Source organism: Rattus norvegicus, chromosome 11 (assembly GCF_036323735.1).
Source record: "Rattus norvegicus strain BN/NHsdMcwi chromosome 11, GRCr8, whole genome shotgun sequence".
Taxonomy (NCBI): domain Eukaryota; kingdom Metazoa; phylum Chordata; class Mammalia; order Rodentia; family Muridae; genus Rattus; species Rattus norvegicus.
In genome coordinates, this window is record NC_086029.1 from 79,901,046 (window position 1) to 79,925,644 (window position 24,599).

Here is a 24,599-nt window from a genome sequence, read left to right on the forward strand (position 1 = left end):
GCATGAAGTCACTGGACTAAGCTTCCTTCAGGACATCCCCTGTCCCCTGTCAGATGCTGCAAGGAATCCAAGCCCCTTGCCAGGATGAAGCATGCAGATGCCTAGGGGCAGCACGAGTGGCCTGTCTCACTGAGGAGGCGCTGCTGTTTCTAAACTGAGGGAGGATGACAGCCAGTTCTCCCAGAGCCCAGACAGAGCACTCTGTCTGTCAGCGTGGTGACTCAGCGGGGACAGATATGTTTCCGGATAATACACTGACGTAATCCCAGTGCGTGTCCTGATGGCCCCATCTCTTCTCTTCTCCCAGAGCCTCCTTCTCTCCCAACTCCCAATTCGTAGGTCACTTGAGGACCAGGTCTAGCTTGGAGCGCTCCAAGTCCCTCATGCAGAGCATTTTCTCCCTCAGGTCCCCCGTACTGTTCTGTGCACAGCTGGAATTTTATCTGTTCCCATCACCAGTCATTCATGTGCTGGGCTTGGCCGGGTGCCTGAGCCAAAGTCTGAGCCTGACTTTGTGACACACCCCATCCTGGTTCTCTATGGGAAGAGATTGATTTGCAGATTGGGATGCAGGAAATCCAGGTTTTCTAACTGGCCAGCTGAAGAGACTCTCCTGATAGAGTACATTAGCAGTTCTGCCAGTGCTCAGGACAGTTGCCTACATAAATCCCAGGGGCTTGGTCAAATGGTCCTGTGGCCTTTTCTGGTTGTTCTCAGTTGCAGAATTGGGGGAGTTAGGAGGCACCGGTTTTTGCCCTCAGGAAGGCTCGTGGTCTGGTTGTGTTTCCAGAATAAGGGGAAAATAGAAACCAAAATGTGTCCAAGGCCACGGCAAGTTTACGTGGAAGCTCTCTGCTCCGCCTGTTACTCACAGGTGCGAATAGTAATTATGTTGCTTTCTTTCGGTCCAAACAGGTCTTTCCGTCCTTCAGACGCGATCAGACAGGCAGGCAGAGAAAGAATAGGTACAAGGCTCACGTTTGCTGCAAAGGGAGGCAGAGGGCAAGGACAGAGGCTGTGGGCGTGGGTTTCCAGATTGTTCTTTGTTTTCCCATCCACTGCTTTGGGGTCCACTTCATTTCTGCTTCACGTTCTGAGTACCCGGAAGAAAGGAGAGAGGCCATGTCCTAGGCGGATGTGTCAGTTTCCATCCCACCGGCTCCTGAGCTCGCCGGTCTCCCAGCCTTGCAGATGGGCAGTGGCTGCCGTCTTCCTAGAGTGTCTGAGGCAGTCTTCTCTCAGAGAGGGTATCAATCTTCCATCACATCCGGGCTAGATGGCTCTGCCAGTGTCTTTCCTTTTTTGTGAATAGACGTTCCTTCAGAGTCCAGCCTAAATGACCTTGCTGATGACAAAGGCTGCATGGGATTGTGCTACAAGCCGGGCGACCTCTTGCAGGAGGCGGAGTGGTTTCTTCTTGGGGAGGCAGCACACCTCACCATGCCCGCCCTTCTCTGGTCCCAGAGCTCTTTGGCAGTCCCTTTCCCTAGGCAAGACTTTAACATCTTCAGGATGGAAACTCTGTCCCCTCTGGCCACCCTTCATTTGCACATGAATATTTGTTTAAAGGCAGCTTTAGAGCTGGAGTAAGGATGAGACATTCTGCTGAGGATTAGACCTCTGGGCTGCCACTTGATGACCAGGCTTGGAAATGCTGGGTGGAACCCTAACGCCTGGGTCACTGATATTTAATACTCCACTTTTCCTCATTCAGGAAGAAACCCTGAAATGGCCACTCCCTGCTCCTGGCGTTTGTAAACAGACTCATCTGGGTGAAATTAGGTAATGCATTTTAAAGAGGAAGAAAGCACCAAACTTCCTTATTTGCCCTCTGCTTCTGGTTTCCCTGAGTATCTGACCAGAGCAAGCGTCCACCTTGGTCCCGGCAAACCTGAGCAGTGCAGCCTCAAAGGGGTACATCCTTGTTTTGGAAGTGGACAGAAGCACTATACACCTTAAATGCTAGTAGCCTATGCTAGAAACAATGGGGGAGGGGGTTAGGGGCAGGACTGAAAAATTACCCAGCGTCACCCCACACCCTTCAATCAGAATCTTCCCGGCTGCCCAGTTTTTTGTTTTTAACATTGTAACACATTGTTAAAGTTTATAAACTTATATTAGTCCTCATTCACAGCTATCCTTGGTTGTTTGTAGCACATAGGCTGCATGTTACATTTAAGGTTATAAATTTAGGACAAAGCATCATTTCGTACTATACCCTGCCTCATCCTTCTGCCCTCACAGAACAAGAGATTGTGGGACAAAAGATAGCTTGTTGCATGGCATAGAAAAGACACCAGCTGGGGCCTAGATGGCTCAACAAACATGAGGCCCTGAGTCCCATTCACAGCATCTACATTAAAAAAGGGGGGGGGGCAGAGAAAATCTGATTCCTGGTGCCCTCTGGCCAGACAGCCTAGCCTTTTGGGCACACTCCAGGCCAATGAGAGACGCTGTCTCAAAACAACAACAACAACAACAACAACAACAAACAAACAAACAAACAAACAAAAACCCAAAAAACAAAAAATCCGAAGTGCATGGACAGCCCCGCAGGAGTGATAACTGAGGGTGACCTCTGGCATCCACACATAGGACCACATTTATGCAGGTGCACCCAGCCCCCCACATACATGGGTACATGAAGTTGCACAGACACACAAAACACCAAAGCTTTAGTGTAATAACCGATAAAAGGGACAATCTTTCAGTGAACCAAAAACCGAGAGCAAAAACCAAATGTTTGGGTGAATCAGTACAGCTCCCCAGGTGGCCTCAGTGACATCTAAATCACACCCCAGTAGAACATTAGGTAATGGTGGCCTCACAGTGACCCAAAGGAGAGACATCTGTAGCAGGCATAGGGAGCTCTCTGCTCCTTTGGACTAACAGCCATGGAGGGGCCCTCAGATCATTCATTGCCGACAGTGTTCCCCAGAGATTGGCTCATGGAGAGTGCTCTGGAGTGAATGGCTCATGCCTCCAGAAGGCAGGCCTTCCTCCAGTATACTTGTTACTGCCTCTGATTATACAGATTAGAAATGCTCAAAGCAAGTGCTAATGTGTCCTTAACAGTTTTCTCCCACACCTGCTGAGTGCTGGCTGTTTAGGAGAGCAGGTGTGGCCTGGTTTGGGGCAATCAGCAGAGAACTGGCAAAACTCAGCCAGGAGCAGAGAGCAGGTGAAATGGATCCTGAGATCACAGCCAGGATCTCCATGCTTCTGAGGATGGGTCAAGGGGGAGCAGTTTCTCCCTTTCTCTTTCAGTTCACTCAGTTCATAGAAGGATGTACGGAGGTTGGGAGCAGCAGTACAGAGCCAGGGCAAGTGGAGAGCGAATGGCTTGTTTGAGGCTATGGTTCTTTTCTTTCTCTGCTCTGTTCACTATATACATGGTGATGTCTCCAAGTATAGCAGTCTGACCAGGAGCCATGGGTAAGACATCTCCAGATTCCTCTGCACCTGGTCTGTGGCTGGCATTCTTGTCTGTAGCTATAACATCATAACAATGGAGTGGCATTAAACAGAAGAAAGTCCTTAATGTGACTTGTCCATGCTTTCTGAACCCACCCCTCAGTGACCAGGCTAGCCTTTGAATTTGTCACCAACACTTGACAACTTTTTGAATAGGTCTGATTTACAGGTCAATTCTATTCCATCCCAACCCAACCCAAACACTGGTCTTTTCTGGGCTCCACACTAGTATTCTGACACCCCCTACACACACACACACACACACACACACACACACACACACACACACACACACACACACACACACACTGCTAACCCTCTTGCTAACTAAGCAGTCCTAGTAAGTACAGGGCAGTCCTGCCTCCTCTGCTGGTCGGCTGGAGGGGACTTTGCTGCTGATCTCTGCCTCCAGCCTCCTCCGGGATGGATTCATGTTATATTTATTGCAGTAGCTATTTACAGGGAGAATCTGCCAGACATTCATGGGAACAAGGTGAATTTCAGGTGACATACTGGCAGGGACAAAAAAAAAAAAAAAAGAGTCAGGCCAGAGCACAGTGTTGTCACCAACTAATGGTGGCCTCACAGTACCCTGTGGGGAAGTCAGGGTGGCCTTACCCAGAGTTTGGGGCTTTTGCATAAACACAGGTTACACCAACCTCCATGATATCTTAACCATACCGTGGGGATAATACGGCCCTCTAGAGTTTCATGTGAGGGATAAATGACATTGTATATGAAGTACTTACCATACACAGAACCTCGAATAATCAGTTACTTTTCTTAAAAATTAGCATATGAAATGAATGTCCCATTTTATCAAACCGGCTGTTTTGAGCTGCAGTATTTGGGGGTGGCAGTGGATGGCTCTCCAGCCTGTGGTTTTGTCTTCCCCATGTAGCACACCAGCCACACATGACTGCTGGCCCCCTGCTTCCTTACTAGACTCCACTCCACTCTTCCTGCTTGGTGGCAGAGCGGTGTAAAGGTGGTCCTCTCCCCCAGGGATTGACTGTGGCCTGCTCTTTCTGCCTGAGTTCTTTTCTTGGTCTTTTCTCTGGCTTTCGTCTCTACTTAAATATCTTCTCTTCAAGTGACTTGCCCGGAGTATCTGATGAGTTCTTCAGCGTTGTCCATTCTCTTTAGCTCCTGCCTAGCCTATTTCTCCTTCTAGAATATAATGTTCACGATTCTTTCTGCCTGTGTCCACATTTATATTCCAAATCCCTAGATTTAGGTCAGCTACAAAATCAATGCTCAGGAAGTACTTGTTGGGTGAGTAAATTAATGGACAGCGCACTGGCTGGATTTGTGTGTCAACTTGACAGAAGCTGGACTTATCACCGGGTAAGGAGCCTCCCTTGAGGAAATGCCTCCATGAGATCCAGCTGTAAGGCATTTTCTCACTTAGTGATCAAGGGTGGGAGGGCCCGTTGTGGGTGGTACCATCGCTGGGCTGGTAGTCCTGTGTTCTATAAGAAAGCAAGCCAAGCACGCCAGTAAGTAACATCCCTCCATGGCCTCTGCATCAGCTCCTGCTTCCTGACCCACTTGAGTTCCAGTCCTGACCTCCTTTGGTGATGAACAGCAATGTGGAAGTGTAAGCTGAATAAATCCTTTCCTCCCCAACTTGCTTCTTGGTCATGATGTCTTTTGCAAGAATATAAAACTTGACTAAGACAGAGAACAAGATATATTTAGGTAATGCTATGTTCCTTATGGGCACCTTCATAACTAGGTTCTCCTTTTTCCTTTATCAATGTGTATGCATGTATGTGCATTTGCATATGCATGTACTTAAATGTACAGGGATGTGTATGTGAATGTGGTCAAAGGCCAACCTCAGGTGACATTCCTTAGTTGTCCGCCTTGTTTTTTGAGACAGCATCTCTCAATGACTTAAAGGTTGCCAAGTAAGCTAGGCTGGCCAGCCAGCAAGCTCAGGGGTTCATCTGTTCCCTCCTTCCCTGAACTGGGATTATAAACACATTAGCATACTCCACTTTTTATGTAGATTCTAGGGGATCAAACTCAGGTCCTCATGCATGCGCCCTTTACTGAACCCCATTCCTAAGTCTTCCCTGTGAAGCCATATCAATCTATATAGGTATTGATCACTAAGAACTGCTCATAGTTACCCATGTGACAGATGTCTTGCTAGGTAAGCACAAGGTTAAAGACCTTCTTGACTGAGTGGGGCAGGGAGGAGTGGATAGTAAGAGAGGAGGACTTCCTGGAGGAAGAGGAGTCTTGTAAGTTGAGATTTGAAAGGTGATTCGAAGCTCTCTAGGGAAAGGTGAGGTTGGAGTAGGCAAATACAGGGACACGGAGGGACGACAGGCAGGTGTAACACAGAAGGAAACTAAAGCCAGTTGGGAGAAACAGGAGTGACATGTCTGTTGTACGGGGTGATGGCCACTGTGGCACGAGATCTAGGGAGAAGAAAAAGTGGTATTAAGATCGAGTCAATGGTCGAGTGGCTATGAGTCACATCCAGTGTGGTTCACTCACGTGGCCAGGGTGGAATCTTCTGAGACAGGTGGACTTTGCTCAGGCAGAGGCCTGGGACGGAATACAGGAGGGAGTGGTTAGGAAGTGAGGTGGGGGAAGTGGTACCTGGCTCCCTGAAGTCACATGGTAGATGTGACAGTCCAAGTGTGATGCCTTAGCAAGGGTTGCCACCGACCGTACTCAGCTCTTCTATCCAGTTAACCAGCATGGCTGCGGCTTGAGGAACCTAGTACTTACTCCCTAGGCTAAGGCCATTGAGTTCTGAAGTTTAGAAACTGGGTTGCAGTGACAATGGCAGCTAAGATAGAGAAGCAAAGCCAGGGTTAACAGATGGGTCACATTCATTGTATGCGTAATGAACAGAAGAGGGCTGGAGTGAGGACCCAAGCCTTCTGCAGACGCAGCCTTGTGCCTGGCAGAACCATTTGTGAGGACTGGCTTCAGTCCTGGGCTTCTCAGCCATAATCCTTGCTAAGCACAGGAGGCCACTAAGAGTAGGAAGGGTCAGTTGTCACGTGTCTATTTCTTCCTCATCTACCCACCAGCTAAGACCCTCCTCGCCTGCATCTGTCAGGCCTGGCACCATCCAGAGTTCAATTGGTCAAGAGTTGACTCTGGGGGTGTCAGATGTGGGTGGAGCCTAGAGATCCCTGAAGAGACAGCCAGGGCTTGCCTAGAAATTGAAATGAAGCTACCCGGTCAGATCAGTGGTAAACAGATGCCACCATGATTTTATTGCTGATCAATAGAGGGGGACACCCAGGAAGGCGGCATTTCCACAGTGTCTGAGCTCGGTCAGAAGGACCTGGGAAAGGCTGGTGCCCAGCCCTTCAGGCAAAGTCCATAGGCTGAGAGGCATTGTCCCCAGTCTACCCAGCCAGAGGCATTTCGTAAGGACAGAAATCCTACCGAGCCTATGCTAGCGACAGAGGGTTTCTTCTCTAGCAAGTGCAGGTAGAAGGTGACAGCGACAGTGTGGTTCCCATGGCAGAGGTTGCTTTCTCTGATGTAGTTGTGTGACACATGCTGTTTTTAAATGTGCATCCTCATACCTGATTTAGGCCAAGTGAATCTTTAAACTCTCACACACCACACCCAAGAGAAGCGATGTCATTAGTCATGAAAGATCTTATCCCAGAACAACGTCACTCAAAATGCTTGGACAGTGCTCCCCAAATTAGCGTTTTCTAATAAGCATCCTGGGTGAAAATGAAAGGTGCTAAGGTTAGAGGAAGCAACGCCACAAAACAGTAAAAACGCCTTTTCGGGAGAGCCCACGCACACACACACTGAGTGCAAACAGCTTCAGTGACATTTAATGAACCAAAGAGTAAAGGCTCTAGAATCGAGTACGAGAAGCGGCTGATCAATCTTCCAGTCACTCAGTATATACATTAATGGCTTCTGGGCTTGCGGGGCCTGAAGAGTCTGAGCAGTTCCTGGCTCGGTTTGAGGGAACGGTGATTATCACATATGTTAGGAGGCTTGCCAGAGGGGCTCCGAGGGACCCACGCCCAGCTTGGAAGTAAAGGGAGGGAGAGAAAGCCACAGGAGGGCACAGGGGCCCCCTTATGGCTTTCCCGGAGGGTGGGAAGTGGGGAGAACCACCCCCTTTCCCCTTTGGAATGGATGTAAAAGCCTGCTGCTCCCAAGTCCACCTTTTTTTTTTTTTTTTTTTTTTGATGGTTTGATTTAGACCAGTAAGTGTCTTATAAAGGCAGACTGCCTAAGGGGAAGGTGGGCCCTGTTAGTGACAACCCTGATTGGTAAAATGGCCCCAGCAAGAGGAGAGAAGGCTGGGAACAGGAGCCTGTGGAAGAGAGCAGGTGCCTGTGGGAGGAGCAAGGTGTGGGAGGCGTGTGGACCCTGGCAGCTTCCAAAGGTCTGATGGCACTGAGCTTCAAGTGCCCGTAAACAGCCTTGTCTGACCTTGCCATTTTCTCATAATCATCGCAGGCATCAGCTGGGATGACCTTGTCCCTGCCCCAACATGAGTTTTGCCCCTAGTCCCCATGTCAGTGGTCCCGGTCCTTGGCCTCTCAGGCACTAACCACAGGGATTCTGGTCCTACTATGGACCTCTGCAGCATTTGACACTAACCACACCACGCCCCTCCTAATTCTCACTGGCCTCTGCATTCTGTCATGCGGCGTCTCTCCATTTTGCCGTCTTCTCTTGACCATTAACGTTCCCGACACTTACATCTGTGGCATGGTAGATGTATCTTTTCATGCTGTTTCCATTGGGTGATCCTGCCCACTTGTGCACACGCAGGCTCATGACCATTCACGGGAGGACCGCTCAGCAAATGCAGACACTGGGCAACCCCCAAACCCAAGTTTCCACCCCAGGTTTTTCTTTTAGTCTCCAACCATATATTAAATTGCCTTCAGAGTTTCACAGATGTGTGAAATACATCATTTATATTAACATTACTTGGAATATATAATACGAAGAATTGTCAGGCTGCATCTTTTTGAGAGAGGGATTTTGGAGGAAACGGTTGATTAAGAGTGTGATTTCCAGAAGAAATATGTAAGAGTGTGGGGCTAGAGTTGGGGAGGGGACAGGCCACCAGAGCATGTGGTCTTATAGTCTAGCCATAGCCTCAGCAAAGCGCCCATCACTGTTTAGAGTCACCTGCTCATGAGGGACTGTGGACTGCTTCAGGCACCCGTGTAAGAGGATCCTCTCTAGCCATACAGGGGAGTAGTAGCTGCCCTGCTTTCTCTGGGAGAAGTGGCATCCAACAGTCAAGGGCTATTCTCTTGAGAAGGCTGCAGGCTCGTCTGATAGCTGCACCTCTCACGGAGCTGGATAATGGGTACCATGGTCAATGAAGTGCTCACTAATAGGTCACCAGCAGCTCCTTATAAAACTGCTAAGATATGTGTGTGTGTGTGTGTGTGTACTTATAACACACTTTCCCTTTAAGGTAGTTACTACTGTTTATACAGTTTTCAGTGGGGGAACGGAAGCCTTGCTATATTAAAAGGTGCTTGCCCCAGAGGCTACAGTAAGTCCATGTTAGAGCTCCAGCATTCTGAGTGTGGAGATTATAGGCATAGGCTACTGTGCCTGGATGGGCTTTCACTTCCTCCATTTCAGACCTTTGCACTCAGTGCAGAATGGTGGTCATTCCCTGGACTCTTTCGTCTCTTTCAAGCTCTCTATATCAATCCCTTTGTTGTTACTCCTCCCCGGCTCTTGGTGTCGGAGTGGTAGGGTATAGAAGGACATGGAGATCTGAGCATAGGCTTCGAAGCCCGTGTGCCTAGCCTTGCACTTCTGCTGAGCTGATCATTAGTCAGATAACTTCATGCAGATGTCGTGCTGCAATCCCATCGTCTCTTTTGAGAGGATAAAATGAAATAATGTCCAGTAAGTGCCCGGGGTTCCTGGCGCAGAATAAGCACAAACTAAATGAAATGCCAAACAGTGGAGAGGGGGAACTTGTAGAGTCCATCTCCAGTAGAAAGACAGGGCATCAAGTGGAGGACTGGGGCATAGTCAAAAACTGACCCAGAATTACTCCTGTCTAAAAGAACTACAGGGACAAAAATGGAGAAGAGACTGAGGAAAAGGAGATTCAGTGACCAGCCCAAATTGGGATCCAGCTCAAGGGAAGGCTCCAAGGCCTGACACTGTTACTGATGCTATGGTGTGCTTACAGACAGAAGCCTGTCATGGTTGCCCTCTGAGAGGCCCATCAAGCAGCTGACTGAGACTGAAGCAGATACTTATACCCAACCAATGATCTAAAGTCAGGGACCCCTGTGGTTGAACTAGGGAAAGACTCTTATACCCAACCAATGATCTAAAGTCAGGGACCCCTGTGGTTGAACTAGAGAAAGACTGGAAGAAGTTGAGGAGTAGGACAACCCCATAGGAAGACCAGCCGTCTTAACAAACCTGGACTCCCGAGACCTCTCAGACACTGAGCCACCAGCCAGGCAGCGTACACTAGCTGGTCTGAGGCCCACTGACACAAAGACAGCAGAGGACTGACTGCCTGGTCTGGCCTCAATGAGGGAAAACACACCTAACCCTTGAGTTACTTGAGGCCCCAAGGAATGGGGGGTGCTGGCGGGGTATGGGGTTGTTGGGGGACGTGGGGACATTCTCTTAGAGATAAGGGAGGAAGAACGGGATGAGGAACTATTGAAGGGCAGAACAGGAGGGGGATAATGACTGAACTGTAAAAACATGTAATTTAAAAATAAAATGAAGAGCCCCCCCCCACACACACACACACACATACCACACATGCAAAGCACCTTGGGAGATTTGACTGTTTTCACAGAAAGCGTCAACAGTAGAACTGAGAATACATTAGAAGGTGGTGACACGGGAGGATTCATTAAGTGTCAAAAAAGGTGACAACTCCTTTCTGTCGGTGTGCATGCAGGATTTAGGGAGAAACAGACTCCTCCTTCCTTCTACCAGGCCATCTACCTGGGAGGCCTGAGGAAGCTAGCATGTGTGCATGGGAGACACTCACACAAGTCCCAGTAGCCAAGACACCCTTCTTGTCACTGGTTGACATTTAATGATGGAGCCTAGAAGGTTTCCTTTTGTGGCCGCAGCCTGGCAATGGTGGCCTTAAGACTAGCGGCTGTAAGTAAGCGTGGTGTGGTGAGAGAGCTTAACCCACCCAGCAATTTACACACATTCCCTCCGGGAGAGGCGATATTAGATGAAAGACCCCCCCCAAGGAAATATGCTATTCCATAGAGAAATGGTTTAAAAATAAATGGATGGGTAAAATAAACCAAGAAGTAAAAGAAGGAAAGAAGGACCCCTAACTGAGATATCGCTGGTTCTCACCTATATTCTTTTTCATTAGATTTTGAGGAATTATCGTTGAGGCTTAGGGAAACTTTTAATACGTTAAATAGTGTCTTGGTTCCTTTCAGCTGCTTATATTCGGTTTTCAAGATGGTCAGTCTCACTCCAGTTGGAGCGAATCCCAACAGCTACTGCCCCATCCCAACAACGTCCATTGTGAGGCCCATCCTGAGGAGCATGAGATAGCTGGGGGTTTCCCCACAAGTCAGCCCCACTCCCGCTATCCTCTAGTGGCCAGCATGTCTCAGTATCCTTAGTTGTAAAGTTGGCAAATATTTTGAATTACATGTGATTCCTCTGAAATACAATGCTGTCGAGTCTATGCTGCTACTACCTGATAGTCAGTCATTAGGCAAAACCGGCCTAGAGCCATTCACTGGAGAAGATGCCCTGGTCCAGTTTGTATGGGTGGTAAAGTGTCCCAGTGTCCATCTCGAGTGGGCACCAGGAAGGCGTGTTGTCATCTTTAAGGAGCAGCAGAGAACCCTATCTTCTGGGGGTTCTAACTCAAATGAGGAATCATGGTTCCTCCTAGGAAAGAGAAGGGGAAATCAAAACCAAAAGAGAAATCATGTGCAGTCTGAGCACCTGATAAACTTCCGAGTGCGACCGACTGTTAGAGAAGATGTAGGTATTTGCTAAGTGCTGAGGGGAAGTAGATGCTGGAGCCCTGGCTCAGAAGAACTGAGCCCAGGAGGGATGAAGTAAATAATTATTTAAGAAAATCTTTTTTTTTTCTTTTTTTTTTCCGGAGCTGGGGACCGAACCCAGGGCCTTGCGCTTGCTAGGCAAGCGCTCTACCACTGAGCTAAATCCCCAACCCTTAAGAAAATCTTGATGCAGGGTTTCTACCTGCCTTTAACCCTTCATGTCCCAGGATGAAAGCACATCTACAGTCTTTCTGTTTTTAAATACACCTTAGGCAGCTCAATAGCTGGGCAGCTGCCTGCCCTCCATGCTGTGAGAATCTACTTTTTCATTGATAACCCTAAACCATCACTCACTATTTACTATGGTCCATCTGGGCTGCTCTGAGCTCTAATTGGCCAGCCCACATGGGCTCCTACCCTTTGCTCCTACCCCCTTGGCAGCGATCTCTCTCTCTCTCCCTCTCCCTCTCCCTCTCCCTCTCCCTCTCCCTCTCCCTCTCCCTCTCCCTCTCTCTCTCTCTCTCCCTCCCTCCCCCTCTCCCTCTCCTTCTCCCTCTCCCTCCCTCCCTCCCCCCTTCATGGTCTATTTTAATTTCTTATTGGGTATTTTATTTATTTCCATCTCAAATGTTATCCCCCTTTCTGGTTTCACTCCTGCAAACTTCCTATCCCACTCCCCTCCCCCTGCTTCTGTGATGATGCTCCCTTACCCACCCACCCACTCCTGTCTCCCCACCCTGACATTCCCCTATTCCAGGGCATCAATCCTTCATAAGACCAAGAGCCTCCTCTCCCACTGATGCCAGACAATGCCATCCTCTGCTACATATGTGGCTGGAGCTGTGGGTACTCTTTGGTTGGTGGTTTAGTCCCTGGGAGCTTCGGGTGTGTGTGTGGGGGGGTATGGTTGGTTGATATTGTTGTTCTTCCTATGGGGTTGCAAACCCCTTCAGCTCCTTCAGTTCTTCCCCTAACCCCTCTCTTGGGGTCCCCATACTCAGTCCAGTGGTTGGCTGAGAGCATCTGCATCTGTATTGGTAAGGTTCTGGCAGAGCCTCTCAGGAGACGGTTATATCAGGTTCCTGTCAGCAAGCTCTTCTTGGCAATAGTGACTGGGATTTGTGACTGCATGTGGGATGGATCCCCAGGTGGGGCAGTCTCTGGATGGCCTTTCCTTCAGTCTCTGCTCCACACTTTGTCCCTGTATTTCCTTTAGACAGGAGCAATTCTGGGTTAAAATTTTTGAGAAGGGTAAGTGGCACCATCCCTCAAATGGGGACAGTGCCTAACCTCTCTATGTGGTCTCTACCGGTTCTCTCTCCCTTTTGTTTGGGTATTTCAGTTAATGTCATCCCCGTTGGGTCCTGGGAGCCTCTTGCTTTACTGGCATCTGGGACTTTCTGGTGGCTACCCTCAGTTCCCCATCCCCCATCGCTACACAATTCTGTTCAATTTCCCGACCCTCTGTACATCTCCCCCATCACCTACACCTGATCCATGGCAGCTTTCCATCCTTCTCTCCTCTCACCCAAGCCCACTGAAACTCAACCCCACCTATCTCCTTCTCTCCAGCTATTGGTTCTGGCATCTTTATTCACCAATCAGAATTAACTTGGGGGCAGAGTCCCAAAGGCTACATGTGGACTCTTAAGTATTGTGTGTTCACGTTCTCTCTCTCTCTCTCTCTCTCTCTCTCTCTCTCTCTCTCTCACACACACACACACACACACACGCTTAACATTAAAATAGATAACAAAAGACAAAACCTTAATGCATGCTGAAGGGGTTGCCCCTTTCAGTTGGTTAGGAAAATGACGAAAGTTGAGAGGGTGATCCACGTTGGGAAGATGCGAGCCTCCTGGTAGGTATGTTTTTTTACCTGTGTATGTACGTCTCTGCTACCCAGTGACCAGGTCTAAACTATGATCTCCCCACAGCGAGGACGTTTGCAAACGTGGCTTCACCGTCATCATCGACATGCGGGGCTCCAAGTGGGACCTCATCAAGCCCCTCCTCAAGACGCTGCAGGAAGCCTTTCCCGCCGAGATCCATGTGGCCCTCATCATCAAGCCTGACAACTTCTGGCAGAAGCAGAAGACCAACTTTGGCAGCTCCAAATTCATCTTTGAGGTGAGGTACAACCCTTGTCGTCCTCTTTCTGCTCCTCTGTGCAATCAGTACCTTTAACACTTCCTTCCTCGCCTGTAATGGCCAAATACGTCAAAGGCTGAGATTTGCAGATTCCTTGACCATCTCAGTCTTACACCAGTTACATTTTGGTGCGAATTAGAGGCTCCAGAAATGGTCCCAAGTGCACAACACCATTATACAATTCTATATACTGTTGATGGGAGTATATATGGCACAAGTATTTCTCTGTATACTGTTGATGGGAGTATTTCTCTGTATACTGTTGATGGGAGTATATATGGCACAAGTATTTCTGACAGCAGTGTTGCAACTCTATCAAAACTTTTTAAGAGTTTATATCCATGGGTCTGGTAATTCTTCTGGAAAACCATTCTTATGAAACAAACCAAAAAAGTAAAACAAATTAAAACTACAATCAATGTGCTAATAGAGATGTTCGCCATGTTCATTTTTGTAATAGTATTGTTATATATGTATATATTATATGTATGTGTATATATAATATATGTTCATACACTGTATATGTACATATATGTATATATAATATATATGCATATGTACATGTATTAACATGTATATGCATCTGTTGATTTCTTTTACTAACAATCCATTAATTTTGATGGCATTGTTATAGAAATCTTATAAAGCTATTGAAATAGTTAAAAATATTACAAAATGTTCATGGTATATCATCTTTAAAAGGTATATTATAAAATAATCTTGGATTTTTTAAAAGATTTATTTATTTATTATTGATTGATTGATGTATACAAGTATATATATTCTTGTATGCATGCCAGAGGCAGACATCAGATCTCATTACAGATGGTGGTGAGCTATCATGCAGCCACTGGGAATTGAACTCAGGACCTCTTGAAGAGCAGCCAGTGCTCTTAACTGCTAAGTCCTCTCTTCACCCCTTGGATTTTTTTTTTAATCTATCTCCACAAAGAAGAGACTGAGAAATGGAGTTGTTTGCAATGGTCTATTTAAAGTGACTAGAAAATGGGGAGCTTTATTTTATTCATGTTTTTCTATCTTCTCTCAAGGATGACATATGTATCCATGAAAGCATGTTGTTTTTAAACTAAATTTTCCGGAGGGCATATGAGTCCTTGAGACCTCATAATGACGACACATAAGATTAAATCAGAGGTTTAAACATTCTTGTTCTAGCCAAATTTGAGCCCAGAGTGGGGGGGGGGGGGAGCAGATTGTTTTAAAGTCTGAGCTGCATTTAATCTTTCAGAGTTTCCTATTCTAGAGCTCTGTCCCCGAGGATTAGGAGTGCGTATGTGTTGGGGTGGTGGCCTCAGTTGGCTGCAAATTGAGTACAAATGGCTTAACCTCTTGACTGTGGAAGTTCTCACTCTCTATTAATAGTCCAAGAAAATTGTCTTGGTACAAAAAAAAAAGACAGTTAAACATCATATTCTCCAAGGGCCCTACCAAAAGCTCCAAGTCCCACAGAAAAACACTTGCAATGTTTTGGTTTGTTTATGCAGAGGTGGCCACAACAAGCCTACACATTTACAAGCTGAAGAACACGAAAAGAATAGTTCTAGCAATCTGTAGACTTTTGCTTCTGTGTAGCTGCCTTGCCCACTCTGTGACCCTCTGTACCCCAAGCTGAGCAAGATTGTCCCTCCCTCCTAAGCCAGGAAAGTACAACCCAGATGGCTGGTGACTCCCCTTGGGGAAACAAGGCAAGTAGTGGTCTTACCCAAACAGCGGATGGAAATCCTATCTCAGACTAAGGCAGCATGAGATGGGTAAGACTGTAGAGGCTTGGTCTGTGGCTGTCACTCAGTGAACAGCGAACAGGACTTGACTGTAAAACTTCCTAGAAGCAGGAAGCCTAGCCACACTGGAAAGAGACCATGCTCCAGAGTAAGGATTCTCAATGTTAATGCACACAAACCACCTGACAGGCTCTAGGATGATGTTACCAATCCTGCTGGTCCAAGTGCCATGCTTCAGAGTAGCCAAGACGTCTAGTAGCAGGATTCTTTGCCACTGGCTGCATTTAAAGCTACCCTCTATGGTCTAATGAAGTCAGAATGTCTAGTGGCGGGTGTGTTTGTTACCTCAAATTGAGCAGTCAGGTATGAGATTCCCTGCTTCAGGTCATCCCTCCTTTCATGAAGCTCCCTCTTGTGTCTCAATTGGCTTTGGGGGAAAGGGAGATTCTCAGACAGCAAAAGATGCAGGGTCAGGCTGCTCTTACAGGCTCCTATGTTAGGTACTCACTAGTATCTAGCTAGTTAGATGCAGGCCTTCACATGACCAACGCGAGTGAGGATGGAGCACCTAGTCCATGCCTGGCTCCTAAGTAGTGGCCACACGTGGACACATTTAATCAGATTTGTGATTATAGATAAGGGGTTTCAACCTGTTATGGCTCTACTGTGCAGGGAAAGGGACTGGGTCCCTGAAAACTTAGATAGCTTGCCCTAAATCATGAAGTTGATGAGTGAAAGGAAGTCCTGTTATCATCCACATCTTCCCTTCATAGCCTCTTCACCAGAGAGAGGAGAAGCTCAAAGCCGTGTGGGCAGCAGAAGGTATTTACTGATGAATAGGATGGTGGCTTGTACGATCGTTCCTGGACATAACAGTTTCCACTTTGTAATTCAAGTTTTCCTCACAGAGGAAATAGAAGGCCCAAGTGTTACCTATCCCCAGTTCAATGTGCTGAGAGAACCAGGGGAGTTTGGTCAACAGAGATTGTCTTTGAAATACTTGCAGCCCACTTAAGAACTGACCACATTGCTTAATCCACCAATGATGGTATTCTGGCCACAAGCTTGGGCTTGTTATAGAAAACTGGCCCCCATATCCCAGGCCAGATGCTGGATTAGTTTCTCATCCAGCTTTTGTTTATAGATTTGAAGGCCCAGCTGTGGTAAACTCAGGCTGTGGAGGAGGGCTGATGACGGAACAGAAGGGCTGTCTGTCCTTGGGTATGAAAGTGGTCAGGTGAAGAGGTGTGTTGAAGCAATCAGCCATCCATTGAGCCTGCTGATCCTGGCTGACTCTCTCTCACCCTCCCAGAGTCAGGCTGTGGTTCTAATTGCCTGGACCTGTCCTTGTCTTCTTCCTGCCTATTTCTGCCCCGGTGTCTCCCCCACTAACCCACACTACTGTGTCTTCTTTCCTTCCCAGACGAGCATGGTGTCTGTGGAGGGCCTCACGAAGCTGGTGGACCCCTCCCAGCTGACAGAAGAGTTTGACGGTTCCCTGGATTACAACCACGAGGAGTGGATTGAGTTGCGCCTCTCCCTGGAGGAGTTCTTCAACAGTGCGGTCCACCTGCTCTCACGCCTCGAGGACCTGCAGGAGATGCTGGCCCGGAAGGAGTTCCCTGTGGATGTGGAGGGCTCTCGGAGGCTTATCGACGAGCACACACAACTTAAGAAAAAGGTGCTGAAGGCCCCCGTGGAAGAGCTGGACCGGGAGGGGCAGCGGCTACTGCAGTGTATCCGCTGCAGTGATGGCTTCTCAGGGCGCAACTGCATCCCAGGAAGTGCCGACTTCCAGAGCCTTGTACCCAAGATCACCAGCCTCCTGGACAAGCTGCATTCCACCCGACAACACCTGCACCAGATGTGGCACGTCCGAAAGCTCAAGCTGGATCAGTGCTTCCAGCTGCGGCTCTTCGAGCAGGATGCCGAGAAGGTAGGAGGGGCACAGCTTTACGGGGAAACCATCGGGGGTTGTTGATCCAAATCTCTGATGGAAGAGATTTGGTGGAAACCCTTTTGAAAAGATGCCCATTGGTTTCACAGTTCCAGCTAGTTTAAACTTACCTCGATCTCATACTTGGCCATTGACCACTGATAATTAAAATTTGCCCTTACATTGTAGTTATGGTAAGCCAGGCTCTGTTCTTAGGGATGTATATAAGATTAACTCGCTTCAACCCTCTTCAGAGTCCTAAGAGGTAAGTGGGCTACGATGGTTCCCTTTTATGGGTGGAATAGCTAAGCTAGGCAGTGTAATCTGGTGCAGTCGATGTTCACATGGGTGCTGTTAGACAACGCCCCCTGCCTGTGGTGGGCAAGGAGACTGAGCTGCCCAGCCAAAACAGCAGTAATGCTACCAACCATCATTGTTTCCGTAGTAGACTTTCCTTTCAGTGAGTATTTCAAGAAAAGATTCCTGCTTGTTCCGTGGAGCCCTTCGGTCCCGTGAGGCATGTGATGGTGTCTGTCTGGACACAAAGCTGACCTGTGGAGCCAGTCTTCTGTTTCTAAGCTCCAGGCTCTCCGTGCTGTAACACATCTTTTTCAGGCACTTTTTTTTTTTTGCAAAGAAGATGCCATTTTCACAATAGTACAGTTTCAAAGCTTTTCCTTTGTCATGGAAAAGTCAGATATGGGAATGAAAAATGAAAGAATAAAGGCTTCTGGAGTCTCTTTGCTGAGAACACAAAGAAGTATCTTCTCTCCGTTCTCTTTAAGCTGAAGTGGAGCTTTAAAAAGGGTTGCTACCAAGTGTCCTTCAAGAAAAAGGGACACAAGCTCCTTCCCTCTTACTAGTTTTCTAGGTGTAACTTTAACCTAAATACATGGTGTTCTTAGTAATACTGTGGCCTCCCTTGGGACCCTGTACATTTTAGTGTCTGACACAGGTTTGTAAGAGCCTATATTACTGCCTGAACTTGGGAGATAAAAGGGCTTACCTTCCAAGTTTGAAGACTTGAGCTTGATTTCCAGAACTTACATAAAATATCAGGCAGGGTGGCACATGCTGCAGTCTCAGCTCCAGGGACATACAGACAGGTAAGATCCCTGAATTTGAGTGACTACACAGCCTCATCTAATAAGCAATGAGAGACCAAGTATCAAAAGACAAGAAGGACAGCTTAGCTCTTTAGGAACAACACTTAAGGTTTGACCACTCTGCCCTAAATAGTACATCACACACACACACACACACACACACACACACACACACACACACACACACACACACACATTTAAACTTGTGGTTGGTTTTAATTTTGATGGATATTTTGATCTTTCATGATCACAAGAAAATCAATCCATATAGTTTGGAAGTCATTCATATCCATTTCTACAGTAAACTTTGGTTCTCTCTTGAGTCATGCAAAAGTGTTTCTCTGACCCTCTCCAGTCCTCTGCCACTGGGACTGATCCCTCCTGTCTTGCCTAGATCACAGAATCCATGTACCACCATGCCTTGAGTGACAAGAAGTCAGGCCAGGAGCCAGCTCCTGGTAAAGCCAGAAACAGATACTTAGTTAAGTGCTGGGGAGGTTTGAAACCTTTCTACCCGAGATCTCCTATGCTCCTGGGTGGTTATGTCAGGGAGCTGGAGATAGGACAGGATGAGAGAACTCACATCTGCCTAGGTTTGTTTTGGATTTTAGAACTCTTCAGGAAATCACTGTAGCTCAAAGCTATGGAAGGCTTTCCCAGAACACCAGCAACGTCCACCTCAAAGACAAAATAATACACATTGGCTTCTGAAGTTCTCAGGTAGGGGAGGCTGCCCTTGGAGAGTCAGCTGCAGTCCCTTTGACTCACCAGTGCTTGTTGTCCCGCACAGGGCCTCCCAGTGCATACTCCCAAGAACTGCATAATAGTATTCCTGGGTAAAAAGGACTCAGATCAGCTTGCCCAGGATCGCACTGCTGGTTAAACAGGGTCAGTATCTTAGTTGGCCTTCACAGCTTACCCGAGTTCTCCAGCAACTCTACTGTCTGTCTATCCTCAGGGATCTCCCCATGCTAACAATGAATACCACTGGTTAGTCAGTTGGCTAATACATTGACATTCTGAATAAGGTCTCTAGTTCCACTTTCTTGTTTGTGTGTATTCGTGTGCATGTGCGTGTGCATGTACATGTGTGTGTGTATGTGCGCGCGTGTGCGCACACGTGATACAGCTATGTGCATGTACCTTTGCCTGTGTGTGGTTGTGCAACCCTGTGCATACACACAAAGGCCAGAGGAAAATATCAAGTGTCTAGCAATATGGTCTTTCCCTTTTCCTTTGAGACAGGTTCTCTGACTAGGCTGTTAGCCTGGAAGTCTCAAGGATCCCCTGTCTCTGCTCCCTGTAGCTCTCAGGTTACAGGCATGAACATGGCCACATCTGGCTTTTCACACAGGCATGGGACCTGAACTGGGGACCTCATCCTTCTGCAGCAAAGGCTCTTACCCACTGAGTCATCACTTTTGTTCCCCAAGTCACACCTTCTAATGAACACTCCTCAGCTCTTCCTCCTCCACGGACCTCTGCTCTGGTGAAACAATGGACTCATCACAGTACTATTTTTAAATATGGGAAAAAATTACATAGGCTCATAAAGCAAATAAAATACACTATTAACTTACTAAAAAAAACTATGTATTTATTAATGTGACAAACACAAGATCTACTTGAAGCCCGGGAGCCACCCTGACTTGGAGACATAATAAACATGGATAGCATTTTAGAACATATCCTACCTAGTGTGATACGGAAATGCTCACGTTGCTGCTGGTAGCCAAGAAACTGTTTCATTGACTCTGGATAGTTAGTTTTCTGTGTTCATAACGGAAAGGGTTGCTGTGTTTCAGCCAGACATTAGCGGGAACAAAGGTGTTCCCCCATTTAAGTACACTATCACTGAACTTAAATCCATGAAGTCGGTTTCGAACCTGTCTTCTGAGGTGTATACACACACCTTAGATAGAGAAAGAAGGGGGCTGGAGAGGGGAAGCAAGGATTAAGAGCCTGAGCTGTTCTTTCAGAGGATTCAGGTTTGATTCCAGCATCCACGTGAGAAATCATAGCTGTTCGTCAGTTCATTTCCAGCGGATCCAACATCCTCTTCTGATCTCTGGGCACCGAACACACCCAACACACATACGTACACACGCGGGCCAAACACTCCTACACATACAGCAAATCACACTTAAAAGAGAAAGAAGTGTACTTGTGCATGTATATGAACGCACATTTGTGTATTGTGTAGGGGTAGTCAGAGAAAGAGAATATTAAAAACAGAATTGAGGTGGGGGAGGGGTGGCCACTTTGAGTCGGTGATGAGGCACTGCTCGAACTTTGACTCAGCCACCACAAAAAAACCGTGCTGGCTGTGGAGCCGGGAGAACAACAGTGCTTTAGAGCTGCGTCCAGATGAACTGAGAAGATCCACGTGGAGCTAAGCGCCTCAGCCTTTGACTTATTTGGTGCTTTTTGACAGAGGTCAGAAGGGTGATGGTTTGGAGGAAGGGCTGTGTGCCCATCCACATCTAAACAAGGGCACAGGAAATAGTTCCTGTACGGGTTGTACCTCAGCCTCCCAGCAGGGCGGGCGCAGGGCAGTGAAGCCTCTCCAGATCTGGGAAGCTTTTGGCACTCGGTTAAGTTCACTGACCACTCCGTTCCTATTTTTGGAACAGGGGTGGGGACAGAGTCTCTCCTCTGGCCTTGTGAGGTGGCCACTTGCCCTCGAGGCATGGATAATAGGCTGGCGGCTCTCCACTCCCCAACCCTCCTTAGAGAATGAAGCAGTCTCCTACCACCTTTCCTGACCCATGTGACAGCCCCCTGTATTAAAAGTCTTAGAGGAAAAGGGGGAGGGTTCTACCCTATGGGTGTCACCAAGCATCCCCTCTCCTTTTCCATTTATAATATTATGAGTGCAGAGAAATGGTCCTGAGCATGAATGAGTTACTTTGGTAAAGATGTATAGGCTGGAATTTCCACCCCCACGTAACCTACTAGCCAATAAACAAAACAGATATATCAGCACCTGCTCCTTTGCATGTCCAAACAGATTTGAGGCTTAGTTGATCTGTGACAAAGCACGTATGTAAGGTATAGTCTGATGAAATAGATGTGAGGAGACACTTTGAAGCCATGACCATGCATGCTCAGTAGCTAAATCAGAAGTTCTTAACCTCTGGGTCTCGACCCTCTAGGGGTTGAATGAGTCTTTCACGGAGGTTACCTAAGACTGCCAGAAAACACAGATATGTAAATTATGGTTCATAGCGGTGGCAAAATGACACTTGTGAAGTAGCAGCAAAAATAATTTTATGGTTGGGGTCACCACTTGAGGAGCTGTATAACAGGATGGGAGCCTTAGGAAGGATGAGAGCCACTGCTTTAAACACCCCCTCCCTTTACTCTTATTTAATGTCTGCTGTGGCCTGAACTGCCCTGGGCATAACTGCTGTGTTTGGGAGTTCCCAGGGAGGAGAGAACATCAGAACTCAGGAGTGATGGAGAGGCCTTAATAAGAAAGCTGGGAGTGTTGGGTAATTCCGAGATGATTTAACTAGCCTGCGATGCTGAGAGATGAACCACTCTGCCTCAGCCCAGCACCCTCTGGTCTGTAACTAATGGACCCACACATCACTGTGTTCACAGAACAACACAGACCCACTTGCTACTTGTTATGCTGGCACAGATTATGGTACTCTATACAGCTTTGCTTTTAGACACATGTGGCCCTGGCTACTGTGGGTCCCATGTGGCGAAAATGTATGCCACATGACCATAGCCTATAACCCAAGAGAAGGGTGGGCCTCTTCCTGAGGTGGGCTGTGTGTAGAATCAAAAGTCAGTAGCCATGTTCATGACTTACAGAAGGGAAAAGGGTGTATGCTTTACAGTGACGGCTCTTCTCTGGATATTGCTTCCTCAGAGCCTTGGGTAATATTTAACATGTGAGACCTGGAAGGGAATCTTAAATCAAAGGCCTACCTCCCACACACTATAAGAAGCCTCAGTCTTGTGTGATGGCAGCCATTGTCACTTCACAATGCCCACTTAGAAGCTGGCCCACAAGAAGTATCAGGAAACAACTGCCATTGTTTCACCTCCTGCCCTTGGATCTGAGAAAGGACCTTGCTCTTCCCATCTTCATGGAGAGGGAACTTGCTTAGAAAAATCCCTGATACAACTGACTAAATGATTGGGAAACCATGGCTACTTGTTTCTGAATAAAGAGGGTTGTCCTGAGACCTCCCCAGTCAGCCTAGTTTTACGTCCGCGTACTGCTCCTCTGAGAAGAAAATGAATATTCCTAATTCTGGCAGACTTTCCAAGCAGTGACCTAGCAGGACTTCCTAGTTTTGGAACCAGAAGATTATTTTGCTTTACCTCACATGTTCTATTTGTTTCATATATAAACATGTACTTTGGAAGTGCCCAAAATAAGGCAAGACCTCCATCTCTTCTGTGGCCGTGATTTTCAAACGCCTGGCTGTGTATTTATTTTTGCACGGTTAAATTCTCTTCACATTTATGGGGCCATGTCAGTGTAGAAATAGAGGTGTGCTGAACGACACTTAGCATTTGTCCCAGGTTGCATGTGACCAATTGTGACACCTTATGCTTCTCTCTCTCTCTCTCTTTTTTTTTTCTCTTTTCTTTTTTCCGGAGCTGGGGACCGAACCCAGGGCCTTGCGCTTGCTAGGCAAGAGCTCTACCACTGAGCTAAATCCCCAAGCCCCTTATGCTTCTCTTTAACCTCTGACCTCCATTTATATTTCAACAAAACAGACTTGGGACAACTCGGTACCATCTGCCTTCTGCTCCCATGTTGGATTTGTCGTGCTCAGTGCATCCCCTTAACAGGAACATCTTCCGCGGGGTGACAATATGGCGTGGCCACAGGTGCGGCTGTGGTAGCTGTGGCAGAGGGAGCGGAGGTAGCTGAGATACAGAGAAACCTTTTGAGGAGATCCATCCAGATCTCCACAGCAGTTTGATAAAGTCCCACGCTCCAAACACTTGCTGCCTTTCCCTGAGACTTGCCACACTGGATAATATTGAAGCCCTTTTCCTTTCATAGTTCAACAGTTCCGAAATACCATCCGTTTGCTGTTTTTTTCTTCATGTTCCCCTTGTAACTGCAGTAGGTCCTCTTAGAGCATTGTTGTATTCTGGGATGGTGGGGAGTAACAACCTTTTTTTTTTTTTTAGATAATCTCCTAAGTAACTTTCAGCTTTAGAAAGCCAAGCCTCTGCCAAGAGGGTTAATGGATGTAATGGGGGGTTTTGGTGAAGGTGCCTGGCCACTGACTGCCCCCTGCTTCCACAGTGGCGGTTTCTTTATTTCTTTCTGCATGACTGAACTCCTGGTGTAGTCCTCACCCACTGCAGCTCTGCTGAAACCATGGCACGTGGCTTGGATGCTCTCTTACTGTCCTTGTTTGTTTCTGATGCTGGGATAGAAGATTAACAAAAGAACTTGGGGACATAGTGTTCGTTTCATCTTATGCTCCTGCATCAGAGTCCATCACTGAGGGAAGCCAGGGCAGGAACTCAAGACTGGACCCCGGAGGCAGGAATCAAAGCAGAAACAGTAGAGAAAACCGGGAAATGGCTTGCTCACCAACTTCCTTATACAACCCAGAGCCACTACCCATCATGCTCTGGGTCCTCCTGCATCAACAACTGGCTAGGAAAATGCCCCACGTACATGTACACAGACAAGTTGGTTGAAGGCGACTCCTCAATCGAGACTCCTTTTCCCATGTGTGTCTAAGATAGGGTCAAGTTGACAAAACCAGCGCACTTGTGCATAGACTTGTTTCAAATGATTTCTGATAACTTCTAGTGAGACAAAATTAAGGACTGATATTTGAGAGAAGTTGGGAGTTAAGATATAGACTCAGGGGGTCCTTATAAACAAACGGGTTGTGTAGTGCCCTTGGGTAAAGTCAAAGGAGGTCATGTTGAGGTCACACCTGCTGAGTTGGAGGGGGAGGGGAGGCCTCCACAGGAAAGGGTCTTGAAAACAGTATCTATCCTTAAAGTCCCCCAGAGGATAGTGATTGTTTCTAGTGTCCTAGGGAGGCCATTAATCCTCTCTTGTTACCTTCCATAGCCAAGCCACTTACTATCTGCTTTGAATCACAACTAGGAGTTTGTCTTTTTAATTTGATTTATTACTTTATAGTTTGTGTATGAGTGTTTTACCTGCGTGCATGCCTGT

General features: G+C 47.3%; 1 protein-coding gene across 35 annotated transcripts in view; it reads left to right on the forward strand.

The window, feature by feature from the left end:
• Kalrn (kalirin, RhoGEF kinase) overlaps positions 1 to 24,599 on the forward strand; it is a 605,866-nt gene that overhangs the window by 197,701 nt on the left and 383,566 nt on the right. For all 35 annotated transcript variants that reach the window (XM_039088642.2, XM_039088658.2, XM_039088661.2 and 32 more), the window contains 2 exon segments: positions 13,421 to 13,613; positions 16,800 to 17,312. In XM_039088642.2, the coding sequence (XP_038944570.1) occupies positions 13,421 to 13,613; positions 16,800 to 17,312 (706 nt within the window).